This window comes from Oncorhynchus clarkii, chromosome 1 (assembly GCF_045791955.1).
Source record: "Oncorhynchus clarkii lewisi isolate Uvic-CL-2024 chromosome 1, UVic_Ocla_1.0, whole genome shotgun sequence".
NCBI classification, from domain to species: Eukaryota; Metazoa; Chordata; class Actinopteri; order Salmoniformes; family Salmonidae; genus Oncorhynchus; species Oncorhynchus clarkii.
In genome coordinates, this window is record NC_092147.1 from 12,680,465 (window position 1) to 12,698,445 (window position 17,981).

The following is a 17,981-nucleotide window of genomic DNA, read 5'->3' on the forward strand; positions in this document are numbered from 1 at the left end:
TAACCCAAACCTTAACCCTTATCCTAACCTTAACCTTAACCCTTATCCTAACCCAAACCTTAACCCTTATCCTAACCTTAACCTTAACCCTTATCCTAACCCAAACCTTAACCCTTATCCTAACCCAAACCTCATCCTAACCCAAACCTCATCCTAACCCAAACCTCATCCTAACCCAAACCTTAACCCTTATCCTAACCCTTACCTTAACCCTCATCCTAACCCAAACCTTAACCCTTATCCTAACCCAAACCTTAACCCTCATCCTAACCCAAACCTTACCCCTCATCCTAACCCAAACCTTAACCCTTATCCTAACCCAAACCTCATCCTAACCCAAACCTCATCCTAACCCAAACCTCATCCTAACCCAAACCTTAAACCTTATCCTAACCCAAACCTTAACCCTTATCCTAACCCAAACCCAAACCTTATCCTAACCTTAACCCTTACCTTACCCTAACCTTTACCCTTATCCTAACCCACACCTTACCCTAACCTTAACCCTTACCCTAACCCAAACCTTAACCCTTACCCTAACCCTAACCCTTATCCTAACCTAAACCTTACACTAACATTAACCCTTATCCTAACCCAAATCCTAACCCTTATTCTGAACCTAACCTTAACCGTAACCTTAGCAAGCAGAGCATCTACAGATGTACTATCCAAATAAAGTGTGACCGGGCTGTGACTGCAACAAATGGTAATTTAAGGTACTCCCTCCTCTGAAGTAAGAGAGTCAGTAGACAGATAAACTCTCAGACAGACTCTCAGACCATACAGACAGACACACTCAGATAAATTGTATGCTTTCCCAAACTTGAAACTCACAGGCCGCCAGAATCTTAGACAGCCAATGAAACAGCCAGCCAGCCAGACTCTTAGACACTGGGCTGGGACTGAGTGCCAGTCACTGTGACACAGAGTGCAGGGTAGCTGGCTGTCGACCCACTTCAGTCTTCAACACACAATCACACACACAGTCAATAACAAGCTGTCCAGGAACACAACACACTGGAGACTTTACACACACACCGAGTCTCTGAGTGATGCACATGCACATGCAGACACACACACACACAGGCATACAAATGCACGCACGTATGCACACACACACACACACACACACACACAAGCACACACAGTGGACAGTGTAATTAGAGAAATCCATATACGTCTCCTTGTGCCACCGGTCTCTCCACCACTATTAAATCACACAGCTCACATTAACTATGGACCGGGAGTTAATACCAATATTAAATCACACAGCTCACATTTTTTTTTTTTTGTTAAACAGCATTATCCTCATGATTCCTATTATATAACTGTCTGCCCTGCTGCAGTGCCTGCATGTTCCACTGGGGCCTTCTGCTGTAATGAGCAAGCCTCTCAACATCTCTCCCCCCTCAACTGTCCATCGACTGTATAACATTTCAAAATGCTACTGCGGGGGAAAAAACTACTTTGGAAGCAACTAGTTGTCGTTGTTCAAGAGAAGGGATGTATTTCTCAACCATCATTATTGAGCTCAAAGCACACTCAAGATATCTGATATGGCTTTGAAATATGGAGCCCGCAAAATTGCGCCTCGGTCATCACTAGGACTTATTGTAACTGCCTTGGTCAGGTCAGAATAACAGATTTTTACCTTGTCAGCTCGGGGATTTCGATCCAGCAACCTTTCGATTACTGGCCCAACTCTCTAACCACTAGGCTACCTGCCACCCGATTACCTGGGAATTCCCCCTGTACCACATCAGCACATTACAGCCCTCGGGAACGTACATGCACACACAGAATATACAAGGAGCTACATGGATAAGCACTCAGTCAGTCTGGTTGGACACTGCGGTTTGAAAAGCAGAGTACACACACACACCAGACTGAATGGGCATGGGGGGGGGGGGGGGGGGGGGGGGGGGGGCGCTAGATGTCCTTTATCCACTAGTGATACTGGTGATTCCAACTCTTTCGGTGATTCCAACTCTTTCGGTTGATGGCACCAGCACATGATTTATATCCTGTAATGTTCCTGCGTTCATACGGAAACAGGCTAATAATGACTAGCCTTCATTTAAATTAGCATGCCCTTTGTTCTTGCATTGATTTGGATATATTTACTCAGGGTTCAATGTTAACCTTCTTTCCTCACTGGCAGTTTAATGCATTGGGGTGTATGCTTTCTCTCTATATTCAGCTAGTAATAGGCTACATTTGGTTATTATTTAATTAAACAGCTGTATGATGTAATTAAGCAATGCAAGACATTATTCTGTTACAATTGCACTGCATTCATAGCATGCATTTATTTCTGTTTCTAAAGTGGGCCTGTAACTTGAAGAAATAGAACGTTGCCCCTTTAATACCGACTGCTTTCCAAGAGATTGATACTATGTCTAGAGTACGCTAGCCAAGACCTACAGTAGTCTAGCCAAGACCTACAGTAGGCTAGCCAAGACCTACAGTAGTCTAGCCAAGACCTACAGTAGCCTAGCCAAGACCTACAGTAGTCTAGCCAAGACCTACAGTAGTCTAGCCAAGACCTACAGTAGTCTAGCCAAGACCTACATTAGCCTAGCCAAGACCTACAGTAGTCTAGCCAAGACCTACAGTAGTCTAGCCAAGACCTACAGTAGTCTAGCCAAGACCTACATTTGTCTAGCCAAGACCTACATTAGTCTAGCCAAGACCTACAGTAGTCTAGCCAAGACCTAGAGTAGTCTAGCCAAGACCTACAGCAGTCTAGTCAACACCTACAGGGTTTTTAATCACCCAGGGTTATCATCCATGGTTATCAGATTTATTTTTTTGTGCATATTAGCCAAGGCTATATTATTATTCACCAGATCATGTTGCTAGATAGATTAGTCAATTAGCCTAAATGGCTATCCGTAAATGTAATGTCCCACAAAACCTCTCCAGGGCTAGGCCTACAACAGGCTGCTTTGTAGGCCTATTCACCACAAATGGCACACTCCGCTTGGCTCCATGGCTGCATTAAAACCATATAGGCCTATTACTGTACATAGCATACTCCGGTTGTAAAGTGGTGCTATGAACTCAATACTGAGAGGTGAGAAATAAACTATATACTAACAGAAAGTTGTGACTATTCTCTCTGTAACGATAACAAAAATAGTTCCTTTGAAAACTGTCTTTATCCCACAATTGCATTTTGGGCAACGGTCAAATGGTTGTGTTTATTAGAATGAACTGCCAAGTCAAAGGGCCACACATGCAGGTGTTTTGGTTGCAGTTCTGAGCCCTGGTGTTTGTGTGCTGGCACCGACTTCTATACGCCTCTGACTGCGTATTTTATAGATTTTCCTGAGTAAAGAAGGTAGAATCAATCAAGAAAACAAAGAGGCTATACTACAGTAATACAAATTCTCCTGCACACTGGGGACACAATGATACTTCCCTTTAGTCTCACTGCAAACATGACCAGTTACAAGTGACACACACACACACACACACACACACACACCTTGGAATTGCTCTGCACAACAATCAATCGGAAACCAATTTCATAGTATGAAACAAAACAAAACTCAATTGCGTACCAACTCAAAACATGCTTTCTGGCTTTGTAAGACCACAGATAGCTTCATACCATAATGACATACCATCTCTTTGTTTTGTAAGTATAGGGGAGCCACTGAGGCAAGGTCTTTTATCAAAACAAAACAAACAGTAAAGAAACTATTAAAATATGTTATTTATTACACTGTATGTAGGTGGGCTATATGTCTAAGTTCTCACTTCTGAGTTCTCCAATGTCTGAGTAAAGCCTTACAGATCTAAACTGCCTTAACTCCATATAGAATGTAAAGTAATGTTGTAATTTCTCACTGACGAAGTCACTCTGGATATGTGTCTGTTAAATTACTGAAATGTCCCCATGTTTGAGTCGGTAAACACAAGTATGAGTCACAGTTTGCGTGGCAAGTGTCTACGTACATTGCCCACTTATGGATCTGTATAATTTGTGTTGATGCAAGTAAGTGATGGGCTGAACCCGACTGAGTAGGGGTGGTCAAGGTCTAGCCCCTTGGCAACTGTAGCATAGCATACACACTGTACAACGCTGGCTCCTCCATTATTCATCCAGCTAGCAGAAATGGTGCCAGGTTCTGACTGACTGGGATAAATGCCTGCTCAACTGGGTCTCTATCTCTCTCTCTCTAGCTCCTAACCCCTAATCCTAGCCCCCTACCCTTAACCCAGGCCCCTAATCCTAGCCCTCTACCCTTAACCCAGGCCCATAATCCTAGCCCCCTACCCTTAACCCAGGCCCCTAATCCTAGCCCTCTACCCTTAACCCAGGCCCATAATCCTAGTCCGCTACCCTTAACCCAGGCCCCTAATCCTAGTCCCCTACCCTTAACCCAGGCCCCTAATCCTAGTACCCTACCCATAACCCATGCCCCTAATCCTAGTCCCCTACCCTTAACCCAGGCCCCTACCCTTAACTCAGGCCCCTAATCCTAGTCCGCTACCCTTAACCCAGGCCCCTAATCCTAGTCCCCTAGCCTCTTACCCTTAACCCAGGACCCTAAACCTAGTCCCCTACCCTTAACCCAGCCCCCTAATCCTAGTCCCCTACCCTTAACCCAGCCCCCTAATCCTAGTCCCCTACCCTTAACCCAGGCCCCTAATCCTAGACCCCTAGCCCCTATTTGTACTCAGATCCAGTATAGTTCCACAAATAAGAACAAATTCTTAATTACAAAGACGACCTACCCCGGCCAAACCCAGACGACGCTGGGCCAATTGTGCGCCACCCTATGGGACTCCCAATCACGGCCAGATGTGATACAGCCTGGATGGTGGCATTCATTCACTGCAACGCTGCACACATCGATTCAACACACACACACACCAGTTCAGCCCAGAAGCCTTCGCAGGTGTGTGTGTGTGTGTTTGTGTGTGTGTCGACACAGACACACACGACAGCGACCACAAACAGACTTCAGGCCAAAAGCCCTTGCCAGCCCAGAGCCTATAAATCAGGGACGTACATCTCAAGGTTGAATGGATTGAGGATGTTTTGTGTGGTTATTGGGCCTCGCCCATTTGATAGAACAATGTTTACGACAATTTAACAATGATATTAGGGCTATAATGGAGGGCATTTAAAAAGAGGTCTATTCAAAGTGCCTGCCTGATAGCAATTATCTGATAGTAGTTTGAGTAGCGATTTCAAAATGTCTAGTATTACTAAATTTCAGCCGACCACATTCATGAGAAATTGTAGGGGAGTGTGGGGGCGGCAGGGTAGCCTAGTGGTTAGAGTGTAGGGGCGGCAGGGTAGCCTAGTGGTTAGAGTGTAGGGGCGGCAGGGTAGCCTAGTGGTTAGAGTGTAGGGGCGGCAGGGTAGCCTAGTGGTTAGAGTGTAGGGGCGGCAGGGTAGCCTAGTGGTTAGAGTGTAGGGGCGGCAGGGTAGCCTAGTGGTTAGAGTGTAGGGGCGGCAGGGTAGCCTAGTGGTTAGAGTGTGGGGGCGGCAGGGTAGCCTAGTGGTTAGAGTGTAGGGGTGGCAGGGTAGCCTAGTGGTTAGAGTGTAGGGGCGGCAGGGTAGCCTAGTGGTTAGAGTGTAGGGGCGGCAGGGTAGCCTAGTGGTTAGAGTGTAGGGGCGGCAGGGTAGCCTAGTGGTTAGAGTGTAGGGGCGGCAGGGTAGCCTAGTGGTTAGAGTGTGGGGGCGGCAGGGTAGCCTAGTGGTTAGAGTGTGGGGGCGGCAGGGTAGCCTAGTGGTTAGAGTGTGGGGGCGGCAGGGTAGCCTAGTGGTTAGAGTGTAGGGGCGGCAGGGTAGCCTAGTGGTTAGAGTGTAGGGGCGGCAGGGTAGCCTAGTGGTTAGAGTGTAGGGGCGGCAGGGTAGCCTAGTGGTTAGAGTGTAGGGGCGGCAGGGTAGCCTAGTGGTTAGAGTGTAGGGGCGGCAGGGTAGCCTAGTGGTTAGAGTGTAGCGGTGGCAGGGTAGCCTAGTGGTTAGAGTGTGGGGGCGGCAGGGTAGCCTAGTGGTTAGAGTGTAGGGGTGGCAGGGTAGCCTAGTGGTTAGAGTGTAGGGGCGGCAGGGTAGCCTAGTGGTTAGAGTGTAGGGGCGGCAGGGTAGCCTAGTGGTTAGAGTGTAGGGGCGGCAGGGTAGCCTAGTGGTTAGAGTGTAGCGGTGGCAGGGTAGCCTAGTGGTTAGAGTGTAGGGGCGGAAGGTTGCAAGTTCAAATCCCCGAGCTGCTGAACATGCAGTTAACCCACTGTTCTTAGGCCGTCATTGAATTTGTTCTCAACTGACTTGCCTAGTTAAATAAAGGTAAAATAAAATAAAATAATGTAATGCAGTGCTATTCCCTATGTAAGGCACTGCTATTCCCTATGTAAGGCACTGCTATTCCCCATAAAATCCACTACTATTCCCCATATAATGCACTGCTATTCCCCATAAAATGTACTGCTTTTCCCCATATAATGTACTGCTATTCCCCATAAAATGTACTGCTATTCCCCATAAAATGCACTGCTATTCCCCATAAAATCCACTACTATTCCCCATATAATCCACTACTATTCCCCATATAATGCACTACTATTCCCCATATAATGCACTACTATTCCCCATATAATGCACTGCTATTCCCCATATAATTCACTGCTATTCCCCATATAATGTACTGCTATTCCCCATAAAATGCACTGCTATTCCCCATAAAATGTACTGCTTTTCCCCATATAATGTACTGCTATTCCCCATAAAATGCACTGCTATTCCCCATAAAATCCACTACTATTCCCCATATAATGCACTACTATTCCCCATATAATGCACTACTATTCCCCATATAATTCACTGCTATTCCCCATATAATGTACTGCTATTCCCCATAAAATGCACTGCTATTCCCCATATAAGGCACTGCTATTCCCCATATAATGTACTGCTATTCCCCATATAATGTACTGCTATTCCCTATGTAATGCACTACCAAAGCCCTATGGGCTCAGTAGTTCACTATAGGCAATAGGGTTTCATTTGGGACTCACACTGTCAACAACCCCAGGTGGACATGGAGAACACAATACTCAATATGCAGTAAATAAATATGAAGTTAGATCAGGGATATGAGCCCTCTTATCAGGGACTGATTCAGACCTGGGACACCAGGGGTGTATTCATTAGGCACCAAACGGAAGAAAACGGGAGTGAAACTGGGAGGGATTACCATGACTTGTCCAATCAGAAACACTATTTTAGTTTCAAAACTTGACTACACTAGCTGTAGAGTGCTGCCTTGTAGCCTATAAGGACAGGTCTCTGTGTATAGCTTGGGATTACATCCCAACACAGGCCTCGATCAGAACCCCTCCACGTATAGTAGCCTAAATATAGACAAACAGCCTCCTGTCTTATTGCAGGATTTACATCTTCATTTCCACGATGACTTCCCATCAAGGAACACCAGGGTTCAGATACTATTAAAAATCATTTCAAATGGCTTTATCTGTGCTCGATTGAGCTAGTCTGTCTTAACGGACCAATAGCATGCTCACAAAGCAGAAAACCCCAGCCTAGAGCAAACACTCAAGGTTTTGGAAAGATTGCGAATATTATTTGAATCCAGGTGTGGAATCAGTATGCCGTGGCTGTTCCCCCAAGCAAGTCCTTTCCACTGTGGTCCTGATCTCAGATCAGTGTTTAACCATCTGATTGAACAGAAGAAGTGGATAACTGGGGCAGGAAAGGAGTCAGGGGGGACTTAAGTCAGTCAGACCCCCTGCTAATACAAGTCTACGTCCCAAAGAGGCACTCTATCCCCTATATAGTGCACTATAGCCTGGACCAGGCTCTGGTCCAAAGTAGTGCACTATGTGGGGAATAGGCTACCATTTGGGACACATGCAGCCACTGCTAACGCATGAGATCCTATCAGTCAGAGTGAAGTGATTGATTCAGACTGGCTAGACATGTAACACGCACGGGTTAGAAATGTAACACGCTAAGGGTTAGGCATGTAACACGCATTGTTAGGCACGTAACACGCACGGGTTAGGCACGTAACACGTTAGGCATGTAACACGCTAAGGGTTAGGCACGTAACACATACGGGTTAGGCACGTAACACGCACGGGTTAGGCATGTAACACATACGGGTTAGGCACGTAACACGTACGGGTTAGGCACGTAACACATACGGGTTAGGCATGTAACACATACGGGTTAGGCACATAACACGTACGGGTTAGGCACGTAACACATACGGGTTAGGCACGTAACACATACGGGTTAGGCATGTAACACATACGGGTTAGGCACATAACACGTACGGGTTAGGCACGTAACACATACGGGTTAGGCACGTAACACATACGGGTTAGGCACGTAACGCGTACGGGTTATGCATGTAACACGTACGGGTTAGGCATGTAACACGCTAAGGGTTAGGCATGTAACACGTCAGGCATGTAACATGCACGGGTTAGGCATGTAACATGCATGGGTTGGGCATGTAACACGCTTAGGGTTCGGCATGTAACACGTTAGGCAAGTAACATGCACGGGTTAGGCATGTAACATGCACGGGTTGGGCATGTAACACGCTAAGGGTTAGGCATGTAACACGTCAGGCATGTAACACGCACGGGTTAGGCATGTAGCATGTACGGGTTAGGCATGTAACACGCACAGGTTAGGCATGTAACACACACGGTTTAAGCATGTAACACACACGGGTTAGGCATGTAACACGCTAAGGGTTAGGCATGTAAGACGCTAAGGGTTAGGCACGTAACACCCTAAGGGTTAGGCACGTAACACCCTAAGGGTTAGGCACGTAACACGCTAAGTGTTAGGAACGTAACACGCACGGGTTAGGCACGTAACACGTACGGGTTAGGCACGTAACACGCTAAGGGTTAGGCATGTAAGACGCTAAGGGTTAGGCATGTAACACACACGGGTTAGGCATGTAACACACACGGGTTAGGCATGTAACACGCTAAGGGTTAGGCATGTAAGACGCTAAGGGTTAGGCATGTAACACACACGGGTTAGGCATGTAACACGCTAAGGGTTAGGCATGTAAGACGCTAAGGGTTAGGCACGTAAGACGCTAAGGGTTAGGCACGTAAGACGCTAAGGGTTAGGCACGTAACACCCTAAGGGTTAGGCACGTAACACGCTAAGTGTTAGGAACGTAACATGCACGGGTTAGGCACGTAACACGTACGGGTTAGGCATGTAACACATATGGGTTAGGCATGTAACACGTACACGTCAGGCATGTAACACGCACGGGTTAGGCATGTAACACGTACGGGTTAGGAATGTAACACGCACGGGTTAGGCATGTAACACACACGGGTTAGGCATGTAACACACACGGGTTAGGCATGTAACACACACGGGTTAGGCATGTAACACACACGGGTTAGGCATGTAACATGCTAATGGTTAGGCATGTAAGACGCTAAGGGTTAGGCACGTAACACCCTAAGGGTTAGGCACGTAACACCCTAAGGGTTAGGCACGTAACACGCTAAGGGTTAGGAACGTAACACGCACGGGTTAGGCATGTAACACGCTAAGGGTTAGGCATGTAACACACGCGGGTTAGGCATGTAACACACACGGGTTAGGCATGTAACACGCTAAGGGTTGGGCATGTAAGACGCTAAGGGTTAGGCATGTAACACACACGGGTTAGGCATGTAACACGCTAAGGGTTAGGCATGTAAGACGCTAAGGGTTAGGCACGTAAGACGCTAAGGGTTAGGCACGTAAGACGCTAAGGGTTAGGCACGTAAGACGCTAAGGCTTAGGCACGTAAGACGCTAAGGCTTAGGCACGTAAGACGCTAAGGCTTAGGCACGTAAGACGCTAAGGGTTAGGCACGTAACACGCACGGGTTAGGCATGTAACACGCACGGGTTAGGCATGTAACACGTATGGGTTAGGCATGTAACACGTACAGGTTAGGCATGTAACACGCTAAGGGTTAGGCATGTAACACGCTAAGGGTTAGGCATGTAACACGTACGGGTTAGGCATGTAACACGTTAGGCACGTAACACGCACGGGTTAGGCATGTAACATGTATGGGTTAGGCATGTAACACGTACGGGTTAGGCATGTAACACGCTAAGGGTTAGGCATGTAACACGTATGGGTTAGGCATGTAACACGTTAGGCATGTAACACGCTAAGGGTTAGGCATGTAACACATACAGCTAAGGCATGTAACACGCACGGGTTAGGCATGTAACACATACGGGTTAGGCATGTAACACTCACGGATTAGGCATGTAACACGCTAAGGGTTAGGCATGTAACACGTTAGGCATGTAACACGCTAAGGGTTAGGCATGTAACACGTTAGGCATGTAACACGCTAAGGGTTAGGCATGTAGCACATACGGGTTAGGCACGTAACACGCATGGGTTAGGCATGTACCACATACAGGTTAGGCATGTAACACGCACGGGTTAGGCATGCAATACGCTAAGGGTTAGGCATGTAACACGCTAAGGGTTAGGCATGTAAGGCACGGGTTAGGCATGTAACACGCTAAGGGTTAGGCATGTAACACGCTAAGGGTTAGGCACGTAACACGCTAAGGGTTAGGCACGTAACATGCTAAGGGTTAGGCACGTAACACGCACGATTTAGGCATGTGACACATTAGGCATGTAACACGCTAAGGTTAGGCACGCAACACATATGGGTTAGGCACGTAACACACACGGGTTAGGCATGTAACACATACGGGTTAGGCATGTAACACGTACGGGTTAGGCATGTAACACGTACGGGTTAGGCATGTAACACGTACGGGTTAGGCATGTAACACGCTAAGGGTTAGGCATGTAACACGCTAAGGGTTAGGCATGTAACACGTTAGGCATGTAACATGCACGGGTTAGGCATGTAACATGCACGGGTTAGGCATGTAACATGCACGGGTTAGGCATGTAACACGCACGGGTTAGGCATGTAACACGTTAGGCATGTAACCCGCTAAGGGTTAGCCATGTAACACTTTAGGCATGTAACACGCTAAGGGTTAGGCATGTAACATGCTAAGGGTTAGGCATGTAACACGCTAACGGTTAGGCATGTAACACGCTAACGGTTAGGCATGTAACACACTAAGGGTTAGGCATGTAACATGCACGGGTTAGGCATGTAACACGCACAGGCTAGGCATGTAACATGCACAGGTTAGGCATGTAACACGTTAGGCATGTAACACGCTAAGGGTTAGGCACGTAACACACTAAGGGTGTGGCATGTAACATGCTAAGGGTTAGGTATGTAACACGCTAAGGGTTAGGTATGTAACACGCTAAGGGTTAGGCATGTAACATGCACGGGTTAGGCATGTAACGCACGTACACAAACATGCACACACACACACGTGTATCCAGAAATGACCAGTCACACACACAAGCTTGCAAACACATGCACACACACGAGAGGCAAAGGTTATTCACATAAGCTTCCACACACACACACACGAGATGAAACGGTGGTTCACATACAGTTGAAGTCGGAAGTTTACATACACCTTAGCCAAATACATTTAAATTCAGTTTTTCACAATTTCTGACATTTAATCCTGGTAAAAATTCCCTGTCTTAGGTCAGTTAGGATCACCACTTTATTTTAAGAATGTGAAATGTCCGAATAATAGTAGAGAGAATTATTTCTTTCAGCTTTTATTTCTTTCATCACATTCCAAGTGTACATACACTCAATTAGTATTTGGTAGCATTGCCTTGAGATATCCCTTTAAGGCCTATATACACACAGCAAGAAAGTGTTTTCACTGGCAGTCATTACTGAGAAGATCCATGCACAAGTCAACAGAATTTCAACATGCTTATGAGGCGTGAATGAGACGAGGGAAGAGATCGGATGTACCCAACAACACAGTTTCCGATTGGTCAAGAGAATAGACACTGACCTTTGACTCCCTCCAACTCTTCGTCCTGGTCCTCTATCAGCTGACCGGGTGGCCGGTAAGGCGGGGGGAGTCTCATCGGGGGAGGGGCACCTCCTACTTCTGCTTTCTGCAGGGGGGGGGAAACCAAAGATATGACGTGTAGATTAGGAAGTGGGCAACTCTGGACCTGCAGCACTCTGGGACCAACGCTGTCCATCCCTGACACAGTCTAAAACGGCTTCCTTCCTCTCCTGCCATTCATCTGCACCAGGAACTGGACAGCTGACTTGAACTTTTAACTCTCTGCAAGAGGAAGTGTTCACCCAAGAGAAGATGTGACCCTGTCCTTGGAAACATCATAAAGAGAAGCTGGAGAGAAAAAAGACGAGAGAAAAGAGAGAGGGCCTCCAGGAGGGGTAGGAGACGACAAGGGAAAGGATGAGGGCCTCCAGGAGGGGTAGGAGACGACAAGGGAAAGGATGAGGGCCTCCAGGAGGGGTAGGAGACGACAGGGGAAAGGATGAGGGCCTCCAGGAGGGGTAGGAGACGACAAGGGAAAGGATGAGGGCCTCCAGGAGGGGTAGGAGACGACAGGGGAAAGGATGAGGGCCTCCAGGAGGGGTAGGAGACGACAGGGGAAAGGATGAGGGCCTCCAGGAGGGGTAGGAGACGACAGGGGAAAGGATGAGGGCCTCCAGGAGGGGTAGTAGATGACAGGGGAAAAGATGAAGTGTGGTGTGTTTGGTGCCAGGCAGCACTCCAGCACCTCTCTATTGAACTAAAGCATTTGGGAAATGTAACTGTGCAGTACATGAATGGGCTCCTTGTCTGCCTTCTCAGACCTCTAAATGGGGTCTATTCCTCAACGTTCCCTAATGTCATTTCCCCATCCATCTAATGCACTTTACATATCAAACATTATCCAAAGGGAGATATATACTGAAGTATCCAGTTCAACTCGGGACATATGATCTCAATGTAATTAAACCGCAAATGAATTGTGCTTAACAGCCCTCCATCCTCCAGAGTTGGACGTGACGCTAATAGATCTGGGTCTATTAAGCCAAATGATTAAAGGTTAATTGCAGACGGACTGTTCTCATCAAGCTAGGCTCACTAAGGCACTTTTAGAGGGATGAGATTCCTTCCTCCCTCCCTCCTTTCGTCCTGGTAACTTAAAAAGAAATACAAGGTAATAAACAATAGGGCTGTCCCTGACTAAAAGAAGTTTGGGTTGACCAAGAGTCGTCTGTTCTTTCGACCAATCTATTGGTCAACATTTTAAAACATGTATTTTTTCCATATATAGACACATCCTATTTGTTTTAACCAAATCAACTATATGAAGCAACGTCTCAAGACATCAGTCAGGAAGTTAAAGCTTGGTCGCAAATGCGTCTTCCAAATGGACAATGACCCCAGGCATACTTCCAAAGTTGAGGCAAAATGGCTTAAGGACAACAAAGTCAAGGTATTGGAGTGGTCATCACAAAGCCCTGACCTCAATCCTATAGAACATTTGTGGGCAGAACTGAAAAAGCGTGTGCGAGCAAGGAGGCCTACAAACCTGACTCAGTTACACCAGCTCTGTCTGGAAGAATGGGCCAAAATTCAACCAACTTATTGTGGGAAGCTTGTGGAAGGCTACCCGAAACGTTTGACCCAAGTTAAACAATTTAAAGTAATGTCATTTGGGTTGTTATTTTGTGATGTCATTAAAAATGTTATAAAGGAAATACTGTAACTTGAAAAGTATACACACTATGTGTGAAGTGTCCATCCTCTATGTTGTGTATGAAATATGACAAACGCTGAGTGTTTTTGTTAAGAGAGGGATGTGATCTTAGAAACTATAATAGGAAATTGTTTCTATAACTTTGTACAAGTGAGTAGTTACCACTCCTTTGAGAGAGCGTGTCAGCTTGATGAACCACCCCTTTTGAAGAACTGTATAAAATGAGGGGTTAAGAATTAACATATCAGACCAGAGAGGCGTGTAGCTGCAGCTCACCTCCAAAGTAGTTTGAACTCTCAACACTAGGTAGGGACGATAACATCACCTACCGAAAAATCACTGGTACGGCTGATTAGCTGTCCTAAGTAGAGTATATAGAAAAGCGAAATTAGGTGGGACCACTCTACTACTCTTCTCAAATCACCGTAGTATGCTACTCTCATCAACCAATGGGAACCATCGACATGGCTGGCTAGCCTATCTTCAAAGAGGCAGCTTCAGGAGAGAATGGAAGGGAAATCAACTCTGTAGTTCTGTTCAAGACTACACAGCGAACCAAGGCATTTACACGTAAATACATTCATGATTTCTTACTCCAAACGGGCGGCGGTCTGTGTGCAAAGTACATGATTACTGTGAGAGTAGTTTCTAAAATGTACCAACGATATGTGCCTCTTTCTCTGTCTCTCTCCATCTCTATTGTGTCAGTCTGCTAGGGACCTGTTTCTAAATGTATTAAGTGTGTGTCACGCCCTGGTTTTAGTATTTTGTGTTTTCTTTATTATTTTGGTCAGGCCAGGGTGTGACATGGGTTATTTATGTGGTGTGTTTTGTCTTGGGGTTTTTGTAGGTCATGGGATTGTGGTTAGTGGGGTTGTCTAGAATAGTCTATGGCTGCCTGGAGTGGTTCTCAATCAGAGGCAGGTGTTTATCGTTGTCTCTGATTGGGAACCATATTTAGGCAGCCATATTCTTTGAGTGTTTCGTGGGTGATTGTTCCTGTCTCAGTGTTTGTTTGCACCAGATAAGGCTGTTTAGGTTTTCACGTTACGTTTATTGTTTTGTATTGTTCGTGTTTATCTGTTATTAAACATGTATCGAAATAACCACGCTGCATTTTGGTCCGCCTCTCCTTCACCAGAAGAAAACCTTAACAGTGTGTATGTTTATCCTGTGTTATCATTTAGTTAGCTAGTAAATAAATAATTAAACCAATTTGTGTAGTACTGAATCACAAGTAAGGTTGGGTTTTTTGCAGATGCAGGAGGCTACGACTGTTCAGAATGATGATATGATACGAGGTTATGATTAATAAGTTGACTATTTTATGAATGTGATAGGTAAAGACCTTTAGAGTTTAATTCGGGAGATCGAAACTCTTTAAACAACCACGATCATGGTGCACCAAATCCTAATGAGTTAATTGTTACATGCTTACTTTAAATCGGATAACAATTAAACATAGTTAGTGGATTAGATAAATAACAGTCATCAGATTAATGAAAGTCACGACAGTTATAACAAACTTGTGACAGAAAAATGGATGCAGAAGAAGTGACAAAGTTGAACCGGGGAATGTTTACTGGTTGCTCAGGAGGTAAAGGGGAAGTCGGATGTGTGGAATAAATTTGACTAGTTGTGGAAAATTCTGGAGATCAAGAAAGCGCTGCGTGTATATTATGTCTCTGCCAAACAGCTGCTGTATAGAATACAATATCATTTCCCTGAGCGTTTGGAACAATGTAAACACTCATAAATTATAAGTGTGCCAGAGAGTCTGTTGTAATGTTTTCTTTGTTAAGCATTTATTACAGCAAAGACTAAAAACAGTCACATTCATTCGGAAATGGAGCGGTTTATTTATTGTTTAAGCTAATTATTCATGGCTTGCTTTATTGTATTTTAAAACCAAATGCTTGATTGCATTTCAAATCATGAATGGCTCGTATGCTGTGTGATGACATGAACAAATTAATGATTGATTGATACAGTAGCCTATGTAAGTTTTGAAATATAGGCCTCAGTAAGATACGGTATTAAGACTAAACAGGATGGGCTCTTAGGCTCTTAGATCAATGGTGGTTATACAAGGCTGCTATACTAACCCTACTAATGATAATGACATGGTGGTGCTATACTAACCCTACTAATGATAATGACATTACTTATTATTATAATGATGATCATAATAACAATAAGAAGGAGATCAAGAAAAAGGAGCGTTATTATTGTTATTATAAACATTATTTTTCTGACCATTTGGAAAAGGCTGTTCTAACAAAAAGAAGGGTAAAGCCTTTATTACAGCAAAGCAAAGATTAAAAACAGACACTTTTGTCAAATGATTTACTAGTTGTGTGAAGTTTGGTGCTCACGGAGTCAGCAGGTCGTTAAACACTCAAACAGGCAACAGGAGCAGGATCAGTCTCATTTCTGTCGATACAGTATATTGATGATTTATAAAGCCAGGCACATTTAACAGTTAGGCTATTGACCTAATTAAGTTGGGGTTGTTTTCTCATCTCCTTATTCTGCTGCTGCCTCAACTGCATTGTTTTCTTAACACCAATATGCTGGTTAACTTTGCTATTATGCTCATAGCAACATGGTCTAGGAAAAGGCTCCAATTCAACAGAGCACTGATGTGTTTCAGAACCGCGGACAGCGACCGCTATCCAATGCGGGAGAAAGCACATTTGTTATTAAATAATATTATTTGTATTAGTGTTGACTCATTGTTCTTATGTAATATAACCATATATAATTTCAGTAGCACAAGACTTAGACTGTGCCATCCCAAAGGCCTCCACAATGGATCAGTCCACTCAGACAGGTGTCTTGTGCACCATTATATATATATATATATATATATATATATATATATATATATATAGATATATATATACACACAGCTAAAGCTCGACCAAAGAAATCTTGGTCGACCAACTGCCGATCGACCACACAATCGGCCAGCCGACTAATTGGGGTCAGTCCTAATAAACATATTTTAAAAGTTATAACCAAGCCTGTGACATTTTCACCACCATCAAATGTCCTCAGAAAGTGTGTGGCTGCTTACCGGCATGACTCTGCTCTTTGCCTTGTGTTTTCTGTAACTGGGCCCCGTTAGTGAGACAGGCTGGAAAGAGAAAGACATGCAGACAGACAGACAGACAGGCAGGCAGGCAGACAAGCACACAGACAGACAGACAGACAGGCAGGCAGACAAGCACACAGACAGACAGGCAGACAGGCAGGCAAGCACACACAGACAAGCACACAGACAGACAGACAAGCACACAGGCAGACAGACAAGCACACAGACAGGCAAGCACACACAGACAAGCACACAGACAGACAGACAAGCACACAGGCAGACAGACAAGCACACAGACAGACAAGCACACAGACAGACAGACAAGCACACAGACAGACAGACAAGCACACAGACAGAGAGACAGACAAGCACACAGACAGAGAGACAGACAGACAGACACAGACAAGCACACAGACAGACAGACAAGCACACAGACAGAGAGACAGACAAGCACACAGACAGAGAGACAGACAGACAGACACAGACAAGCACACAGACAGACAGACAAGCACACAGACAGACAGACAAGCACACAGACAGACAGACAAGCACACAGGCAGACAGACAAGCACACAGGCAGACAGACAAGCACACAGACAGACAGACAAGCACACAGACAGACAGACAAGCACACAGACAGACAGACAAGCACACAGACAGAGAGACAGACAGACAAATAGACACAGACAAGCACACAGACAGACAGACAAGCACACAGACAGACAGACAGACAGGCAGGCAGGCAGACAAGCACACAGACAGACAGACAGACAGACAGACAGGCAAGCACACACAGACAAGCACACAGACAGACAGACAAGCACACAGGCAGACAGACAAGCACACAGACAGACAAGCACACAGACAGACAAGCACACAGACAGACAGACAGACAAGCACACAGGCAGACAGACAAGCACAGACAGACAAGCACACAGACAGACAGGCACACAGACAGACAGACAAGCACACAGGCAGACAGACAAGCACACAGACAGACAGACAAGCACACAGACAGACAGACAAGCACACAGACAGAGAGACAGACAAGCACACAGACAGAGAGACAGACAAGCACACAGACAGAGAGACAGACAAGCACACAGACAGAGAGACAGACAGACACAGACAAGCACACAGACAGACAGACAAGCACACAGACAGACAGACAAGCACACAGACAGACAGACAAGCACACAGGCAGACAGACAAGCACAC

At 45.5% G+C, this 17,981-nt stretch overlaps 1 protein-coding gene across 1 annotated transcript in view; it reads right to left on the reverse strand.

Moving 5' to 3' along the window:
• The window catches only part of LOC139407154 (inaD-like protein), a 294,625-nt gene that overhangs the window by 116,186 nt on the left and 160,458 nt on the right, over positions 1-17,981 (reverse strand). Inside the window, 2 exon segments of the mRNA XM_071151082.1 lie at positions 11,953-12,058; positions 16,746-16,805. Of these exon segments, the coding sequence (XP_071007183.1) occupies positions 11,953-12,058; positions 16,746-16,805 (166 nt within the window).